At 34.7% G+C, this 10,042-nt stretch overlaps 1 protein-coding gene across 2 annotated transcripts; it reads left to right on the top strand.

Moving 5' to 3' along the window:
• Positions 1 to 562: 562 nt before the first annotated feature.
• NCED3 (nine-cis-epoxycarotenoid dioxygenase 3) lies at positions 563 to 6,042 on the top strand. Of its 2 annotated transcripts, XM_089784014.1 has the most exons (2): positions 563 to 580; positions 4,012 to 6,042. In XM_089784014.1, exons 1-2 carry the CDS (start codon positions 563 to 565, stop codon positions 5,704 to 5,706), a joined length of 1,713 nt encoding a protein of 570 aa, XP_089640140.1. In that variant the 3' UTR covers positions 5,707 to 6,042. The 2 variants fall into 2 exon arrangements, with proteins under 2 accessions (XP_089640140.1, XP_021288643.1); XM_021432968.2 differs by lacking the exon at positions 563 to 580 and having other exon boundaries at positions 3,623 to 6,042.
• Positions 6,043 to 10,042: the final 4,000 nt, after the last annotated feature.

Genomic DNA, 10,042 nt, shown 5'->3' with positions numbered 1-10,042 from the left:
GAAGGAAGAAGAATTAAAATCTTTCTTTTAATATATATATATATATATATACACACACACACATACATCGTTAATAAAAAAAATAATTTCGTATTTTCATATAGAATATCCTCTTTAGCTCAATATATTTGCTTTTAATTTTCTCATCATAATCATGCTAATAACAGCAAAAGTATATATCTATATATATAGGGTGAAAACAATTTTATTAAATAGAAAAACATAAATAAAATTTCCTAATCCAAGTTTGTAAAGCTTTTTTTTTTTAAAAAAAAAAACAAATTTCACATGAAAAATTGAAAGCTAAGCGAGAAAGTCGAGATCAAGCTTCTTTTTTAGTTGTTTTGGATTTAAATTGTGTTATTTTCATGTATTTTCAAGTTATAATAACGGTTGGGTTTGATTTTTAGTTAATCAATACATATTATATATTTATTATGGTAAAACTCAAAATTTGACACCACGATCCAATTATATTTCTTTTAAACATAAAAAATACTCCTTTAGTGATAATTCAATTTAATTATTTTCTAGTAAGAAAATATTCACTTCCAGTCATTTCATGGTTCCTCCAAATATGGTTAAGTGATAGCTAAATTTGTTTAATCATTGCTTATTTTTCAATTTTTGATCCCATGTCTCAATAGAAGTGAAACTCATGTGCCTCGTCCGGTCAAAGATAACTAAAATCTCGATTTTCTCATTATCTAATGTCAATCATATAATTAATTAATTAATTACTTCCTCGTAGCATTGCAAAGGTCCATGATAAACTATCATACACAGACGACATTAATAATATTAATCATGTGAAATTCCCACCTCTGGTGGATCTCATGGACCTCCATAATTTATAACAACTTTCCCCCCTATGAATACGGCTAAATCAACACAAACACATCACAAGATTTCGGGCATGAATACATTCGATAATGCAAATAGTTGATTACTTAATTACTTATATATTGTTATCATGATTATTTGATCAATTTGATCACTATACAAACCGATCGAAGGCAGCTTCCATTGTATGCTTAAATTTTGATTTAGGATCATGCACAAATTTCTAAAAGAAAGTTATATGCAATTCATGAATTTTAATTAATAAATAGAACATATTATTTTTCTCTAACTTTTAAAGATTCTTTCGGATACAATATATACATAGATGATTAAGTTTTAAGAAAATATTTCATCAAATCTACTATGTATATGTGTTTATGGACAAACAACATGTGCACATATATACATATATATAATATAATATTATATTATATGTTAATTAATTTGAATTAGTGCAAAAGCTAGATATGGTAGGTTGAATAACATGGTTTTAGGTGGTAATTAACATTATTGATCTCATTTTTTTTAATTAATTAAGTAAGTAGGTGATTGGTTGGGCAAACCTAGAGTCCACGTTGCATTAAGTTAATAAAAAAGCAGACTTGGAGAAAAGCCAATGTTTGAATATTGTAGAAACAATGTTGGCAAGTACAGGGAAGAAAGGTGCCCTAGGTAGTTAAATTCGATTCTCTTTTTTTTTTTTTTTGCTTATTCCCATATGATAATAAAAATAAAAAAAAATATTTTTTTATAATTAATAAAAAAATTTTAAGATCTAATGATCGTCAGCACATACTGCGATCCGTTAATCGACACGTAGATAGGATTTGAGAATGTTGTATTTTGTTCTTTAAGATGAGATCTGACCATGACGGATAATGAAAGATTGGTCATCTTCAACAAATCAACCCGTTAGCTTGAATAATTTTATATTATAAGTGAAACAATATAAATTATATAGTATTAATCTTCTTAGTGGTTTAGGGTCATCCATGACATTAAGGGAGAATAGAGTCCAATCTCCCACTCATAAAATTAAAAAAAAAATGCTTTATAAATATTAATGTAGAACGTGAATGGAGATATGGTTGTTAGCCCATGATTGGAAGTTGAATGCTAAACAATTGTTTACCCTCTGTTTATGGTGGAAAAAATTGGAGAAAGGAATCTTTACCTACAACTCTAAACATTTAATGAATTAAATAATTTTTTTAATCGAAACAAATAATTAAAAAAAAAAAGAAAAAAGAAAAAGGATTATGCTTGTGAGGAAGAAAGTCTCTGGAAACAAGAACAATGCCGTCAAATAGGGTACCTACGTATCACCTGTCTGCTGTCTCCCCATTCTGGATTAAGTGATTAGTTTAAACAATCAGTCTGGTGGTTTTCGTGGGGAATGATACACATCACACAATGATAGGGTAAAAATTATTTTTATTTATTTATAAAGAATTAATCACCCTGCTAATGTTGTCTTACGTCCAGGTTAATCATGCTTTACACAATTCAGCGATTAGAATTTAAGAAATTCAATTAAAAATCTTTTGTTTAAAATCTTAAAAATAGATTATAAGACGAGGGAAATGTTATTTTTTGTATTTTAATTTAATTATATATATAAATATAGGCTTAAAACTTTTGATAGATCATTGTGGAAATTTATATTCATTTTAAGACTTAAAACGCATGAAGAGTTTATATATAAACATATGCATTGATGGAGTCAAATTAGTAATTTTTTTATTATTATATATAATATTTGATATATAAAATATTATTATTTTTATAATTACTGTTAATCACTTTTTATGTAAAATTAGGAATTTATTATTGATAATATGTGAATTTAATAATAAAATAAGTTATTATTTTTTATAAATATATTTTGATGGGAAGATATATGATTTGTTTAAGTTGATGTTGAATATAGGTTTATTTATGATTTAGAAATGTTTTAAGTTTGAAAAGAGAAATATGTTATGTTGTTGGGATAGGAAGGCAAGCGTGTGGGTCAAGTGATGTGACCTAGATTTCGGAGTTAGAAGGCAGCAAACATAGAGCAAAGGCCACGTGTAGGGAGAGAGGACACTGGTAAGAGGAAAGAACGCGGGGTTCGACGTGTCCAAAAGTCACCAGTAACATCCTTCTCATTTTTAGTCTCCTTCTCTTCGTAATGCTCCAATAGCCTGTTCCTCCATCCTCCTTACCCTTCTTTACCGTTCTTTTTCCCTCAAATAATTTATTATTATAATTACTATTTAATTTCTTTTTATATTCACAAAAATAAAAAAATTTATAAATTTCTCTAGCTCATTTATCAAAATATTTAAGTTTCTGTTTTTAAAAATAATATTAAGAATTCATAAATTGCTCAACTCATTGACTATAAGATGTGTATTTTTTATTTTTTTAATTACATTTTCAATAATATTAACGAAGGATTTCTAGTATTTAAAATATGTTTCTTCTTGAATAACACTCATCATTAAAATGTAAATAATAAAAATAAGTTATATTATGAAATTATGTAATTATTAAAAAAATATAAATTATAATAGGAGTAGGAGTATTCAAAGGAGAGAAAATGGTCGTGTCAAAGGATGAAGCAGCCCCTTTCTGCTGCACCTCGTTTAAATCACATTAAAAAATATTCACTCCTTTGGGAGGCGAGACCCACTCTGGTCCACTGAAATGCAACACGTGGTGTTCTCTTAGATGTCTTGAGTGGACCTTCTGGCCTTTTTTCTCTTTCTATATATACCCTCTTTTCTCTCCCTCCCTCCTCCCTCTTCAAACCACGCTGGTGACTTCACTCCCGTCCCCTTTCCCTCTTTCGTACTCCAAATTTACAAAAGCAGACATCAATACAAGTCTCTCTCATCCCCCAACAAGTATAACGGAATCTCCACGTTCAGAATTTTTACTCTTTCCGAGCCAATCACCGTTCACCATTCGCTCCCAACAAACCATTACCACTATTCATACAAGCACGAGTAGTGCTTTAGCCAAAATTGAGCACCCATGGCTTCATCTGCATCAGCGTCAGCAGCGGTAGCAGCAGCTACTGGCGATTGTTTTAAGCCTAAATTCCCACCCTCGACCTCTTCTTCATCTATTGACTTGGGCTCTCTTTCTTCCTCCATACCTTTCAAAAGGCCTGGTAGAAAGCCCAACATTTCCTGCTCTCTCCAAACTCCTTCCATTCTTCGTTTGCCTAAGCAATCACCAGCATACCCTCCATCACCCACTCCAGCTTCTAGTCCCACCACAAAACACCCCAAAAACACTTCTTCTGCTGAGAAACCTCAATCCCATCAATGGAATCCCTTTCAAAGAGCTGCAGCCATAGCTTTAGATTTGGTAGAGAATGCTTTAGTCTCTCATGAGCGCCAACATCCTCTGCCCAAAACAGCTGATCCCAGAGTCCAAATATCTGGCAACTTTGCTCCAGTGCCAGAGCAACCGATCAAGCATAGGCTTCCTGTCACTGGCACAATCCCAGAATGCATACAAGGAGTCTACGTTCGCAACGGAGCCAACCCACTCCACGAACCGGTCGCCGGACACCATTTCTTTGACGGGGATGGGATGGTTCATGCGGTTCAGTTCAAAAATGGTTCAGCTAGCTATGCTTGTAGGTTCACAGAAACAAACCGGCTGGTTCAAGAAAGAGCTTTTGGGCGTCCAGTTTTCCCCAAGGCCATAGGCGAACTCCATGGCCACTCTGGCATAGCTAGGCTGTTACTTTTCTATGCTCGTGGCCTATTTGGGCTTGTTGATCCAAGTCATGGTACTGGAGTTGCAAACGCTGGGCTTGTTTACTTCAACGGTCATCTCCTTGCTATGTCTGAAGATGATTTGCCTTACCATGTTCGCATCACTCCATCTGGGGACTTGAAAACCGTTGGTAGATATGATTTTGATTGCCAGTTAAAGTCTACAATGATCGCTCACCCCAAGGTTGATCCTGTAACGGGCGAATTCTTTGCTCTTAGCTATGATGTTATCCAAAAGCCATATCTTAAGTACTTCCATTTTTCTGCGGATGGTAAGAAATCACCAGATGTTGAAATTCCAGTAGAAAGTCCGACAATGATGCACGACTTTGCAATCACAGAAAATTTTGTGGTGATTCCTGATCAGCAAGTCGTGTTTAAATTGCCTGAAATGATTCATGGTGGTTCACCAGTTGTTTATGATAAGAACAAGATGTCAAGGTTTGGCATATTGGACAAGAATGCCACCGATGCTTCAGGGATTAGGTGGGTGGAAGCACCTGATTGCTTCTGTTTCCATCTTTGGAATGCTTGGGAGGAGCCAGAGACTGATGAAGTTGTGGTAATTGGCTCCTGCATGACACCCCCAGATTCCATTTTCAATGAATGTGATGAGAGTCTCAAGAGTGTTCTGTCTGAAATTAGATTGAATTTGAAGACTGGCAAGTCGACACGCCGCCCCATCATTTCAGAATCTGAACAGGTGAACTTGGAGGCGGGGATGGTGAACCGCAACTTGCTGGGAAGAAAAACCCGGTTCGCATATTTAGCTTTAGCTGAGCCTTGGCCTAAAGTGTCAGGTTTTGCCAAAGTTGACCTCTCAACTGGAGAGGTTAAGAAATATATCTACGGAGACCAAAGGTATGGTGGTGAACCTTTGTTCCTTCCTCGAAATCCCAATTCTGAGAACGAAGATGATGGTTATATTTTGGCCTTCGTTCATGACGAGAAGACCTGGCAATCAGAGCTGCAGGTTGTAAACGCTATGAATTTACACCTAGAAGCCACAGTTAAGCTTCCATCTCGAGTTCCATATGGCTTTCATGGGACATTCATAAGCTCCAAGGACTTGGAGAAGCAGGCCTAATTCAACTTAAATATCCCTTGTTGAGTTATCATCATGTTTTTTAGATGGTTTACCAGGTTTGAGGGGGAGTTTTACCAGAGGGATGCTTGCATATATGTCCCCGGAGTCTCTTCCTCTGTTTGCATAGTTAGACAACCCTGGTTTTGGGTTAGTCCTAGACTTTTACCTTTTTGGTTATTTTAAAGTGGAAGGTTTTGAGAGACTAGCTTGTAGCTTTTGGGTGTAGGTAGTAATTGAAGCTCAGCTAGTTTCTGCTTGTTCTTTCACTTGTGTGCATGATTCTGTACATAGTTACAAGAAAATATATAGTGTGTATTTCTCTGTTTATCTCTGTAATTCTCTGTTTTGTTGTAAATATTAAAATTTACAGCATTTATATGTACCTGTAGCTTTTCTCCAATTACTCAGTCCTTCATCTTTCTTAAATAAGCCTTTGTTTATTTCTATTGAAAGTCCACCTTGAGCAATCATGTCGGCAATATAATCCAGTGAGGCATGTTTTGCAAAAGAGATTTAATCAGGAGTGAACACTTTAAAAGAAGAGAAATAAAAATCTAACATTGAGAAGAAAAATGGCCAGATTATTCTTGCACAGAGCCGACAAGATGTCAATTTGTTTAGATATCTGATGGTTACTCTGTTTCAAAAAGAACATAAGTATAGATTTTAGAACAACGAGCAAATGAGAATGAAGCAGGGTTAAATGTTAAATCATTCAAGGATTGGCTAAAAAAGACAGATTGGACCTCCTTTTTTAAGTCATCAAATCTGTTAACCGATAAGCCTTTGCCAATTTTAAGTTGATAGTTAGTCTACCGCAACTCCTGAAGTTGATAGTGGCAACATACCATTGGCATTATAGTCGTGTAAGGCTCATTTGCTAAACCAATCACAGCTAGAAACATCATGGTGGGAGCTACTGGAAGCTAGGGAACACTCAGCACCTTAGATATTGAACAATGATTGAGATATTTAAACAAGGGGGAGGGGGGGGCATAAAGGGTGATTTGACTCAATCTGTCCAATCTCAAAGTTGGAGAAAGGATTATTTTATGTCAACTTTGATAGCCATTTTGATTTTTAGAAGAACTTGAAATGTGCATAATGCAGATTCCCATAGAGAAAGTAGGTTGCGACAGATTGTTTCAGATGTATAAATCATAAGTATACAGTCAAAGATGGGAGAATGATGTTTCCAAAAGAAATGGACTATGTCTTAAAATATTGGTGACATTAAGAAATATCAACGATATTTTATTTATGCACATTGTAGATGAGATAAACTGATGCAACCAAACCATATACAGCCCCTTGTAGTCTTGCCATTTGCTGATGGATTTAACTTTTCTGGCACTTGGAGGGATACGAAACTCAACCCTTGCTGAGGGTATGCATTGTCTGGCGATCCAATTTCGGTCATAGATGGTGGTTTATCCATGAAACTCAATTATTGGGAGGACTGGGGAGAGCATTACTAATGCTTGGAGGGTCCATCCAACACAAAATTTCAATCTGAAATGAGGTCTTGCCATCATGTTACTGACCACTACAAACCTAGCTATAGAGGGAGGATGTGCCATGAAGGATGGGCTGCTCTATCTGCTGAGTTTGGATGGTGCTTCAGCATGTAGATAAGTTTCCTTTCCATTCTGTTCACTGCTTTGTTGGTCCTTTTCAGGTTTCTTACATTCTTTCACAGTGCGGGCTCAAAGACATGGCCTTGTTTTGTTTTTATATCCCAGGAGCATGCGCAACATGCAATACGCAGGTTCATATCAAACATATGATCAGGTTCTGTCCCATTTCGCTACTTGCATACATAACAATAATAGCTATCTTTTCTTGCTATTCAACCTGGTGGAGCTGTCTATCTATCAATTGGCCTGTTAAATTTACCAGGAGATTTCGCAGTGCTAAATCTTAATTAGGGAGAGTCTCCTGCTTTTTACTTATGTTTTTGCTTCCTCATTGGAGTTTTCATGCAATAAAGCTTTACAAATCTGCCTCAAAAGCCTAGTAGACTGCCCATTCGGGATAATTTATGCTCAGTTACCATCAGCAAGCCCAAACAGATGAATTGATGTTTGATCCTAACATCACATTTTTACTCTTCTTTTCCGCTAATACATATGAGAAACTTACTTTGATGGGGAATGATGTTTCCCAAAGTAATGGACTACTGTTTTACTACATATGAGAAACATAACAAACTCTACAATTTTTTTTTTTTTGAAAATCAACAACCTCTACACTTACATTTTAAATGGGTCTGAACCTTACTTTCCTCTTAAATTTCTCATATGCTTTAAAAAAGAAAAGTAAAAGGGGAAATTTGATAATTAATTTAAAATTAAATTATGCAATTAGTCTTTATATTCTACAAAAATAATGGATTTAGGCTTTGTACAATAATTTGTATATATTGAATCTTTATACTTTGTGAATTTGTTAATTATAATATCTAACTCTAATACCGTTAAATATGTTGACGTGATGTTGATTATGTGTTAATGTGATAGAGTCATGTTGATATGAGACAAATGTTAACGTGGCACAATACTTAAGTATTTTCAACATATAATCAACACCACGTCAGTATATTTAAGATTTAAATTTAACAGCGTTAGAGTTAGGAGCTGTAATTAATAAATTTACAAAATATAAAGATTCAATTTATACAAATTATTATATAAAGATTAAACCCATTCTCTTTGTAGAGTATATAGACTAATTACATAATTTAATCTTAATTTAACATAGAAAAATATAGGTAATTGCATAGATTGGAAGTTTAGGGATTAAAATAATGCTTTCAAAAGTATATATAGGACAAAAAAAATTAAATCTATTTCAAATTTGAAGGACAGCATGTTCAGTTATTCTAATTTTAAAATATATGATTTCTGTGGCACTTATAGATAGACAAACGAGGGCATCAATTGAAACAAGTTGGGAATCTCAGGGCCTAAATTGATAGTTCCAAAATTTAGGAGAAGAAAAAGATATATTGGTCAAATCTCCTTTAAGGCACGCTAATTAGGTGGGTTTTACATATCAAGGTCTGAAAATTTGATGTTTTAGTACTGTTACTTCCTTTTTGATCGAATTTGATGACAGAATGTGGAGTCTTAAAGCTCTACTGATTGTGTAATGTGTACATGTTGATAATAATCAACAATAATAGTTAGGTGTGAGGCACTTTTATATATAAACATTCATGGCAAGTTAAAATACAAAGCTTGATGTCATCTTGTTTGATCAAATTAAATACTGTTTGAAATTAATGCTTCAAAACTTTCTTTCTTTCTTTTTTTCGATCAAAGTATTTAATTTTTATTGAAATTTTGTACTTCAAAACAATAAGATTATAAGTACTATATGTTATAGCTGCAGGTATACATACAGGTGCTCCCATCCTATCTTAATTAGAGTTGCTTCATAAGCTTCAGTAAAAGGGGCCACTGTCAATGTGTTTAATTAGAGACAAAACAATAAGGAAAAGCATCAAATGGAAAGCACAAACTCCTGCATTGAACCCATATTTTCTGTGATGGAAACAAGCACCTCTCCTTAAATGCTTGTATGTGTGGGTGCATGTAAGGGCCAAAAAGCCAAAAGCCTATAAAGAAGAACCAGTCAAAGGAAATGCAGAGGGCTGCCACTGCCACTGCCACTGCCACCAGGGAGGCAAAAAAGACAAGTAGGGCTCCGATTAAATCGACTCCTGCCTTGTTCTTCACATGACGGTCATGTGCCCCCAACAGCTTTTTTGGGGAGAAGTCATTTTCTTTCATTAAGCCATGCCTGGCTACTTGCCAGGGGAAAACATGAGTCCCTTTAGCTAACCAGTTTCAATTAATTTGTATGAACTTTTTTCACTAATTTCAATATGCACCTGTCTTTGTCAGCAATGGCAACTAAAGGGAACAATCTAATCTTGGTTTTCCATTGATCTGTTGCTTAATTTATATGTTTACAATATGGATCCAACAGTGGAGGATTGGCTGCCGAAGGGGTGCTGTCAATGTTTCGGGCTGTCCCGTCATAGTCGTCAACGTTGTGGCTGCATGCAAAACAAAGGGCTAAACTATTTCTTTTAATTTGCACCATCGTAGTCGTCCCTGCTCGTGGTCTCCACTCCCCACTAGTAAAGGGAAAAGGAGATGCTAACAACGGGAAAGAGAAATTTGTTTGAACAGAAACTAGCACCATGACAACTTTTAAGGACAAATTTTTGCTGTGGCTTTTCAATCCTAAAGTGATCAGGCCAAAACATAAATTCTGGACGAAACAAACCATGAGATGAGGTGCTTTCCTTTCCATTATATACATCTCG

This window comes from Theobroma umbraticum, unplaced genomic scaffold (assembly GCF_002168275.2).
Source record: "Theobroma umbraticum cultivar Fairchild unplaced genomic scaffold, ASM216827v3 scaffold_67.0, whole genome shotgun sequence".
NCBI classification, from domain to species: domain Eukaryota; kingdom Viridiplantae; phylum Streptophyta; class Magnoliopsida; order Malvales; family Malvaceae; genus Theobroma; species Theobroma umbraticum.
This window is presented reverse-complemented; position numbering and strand designations above follow the sequence as displayed.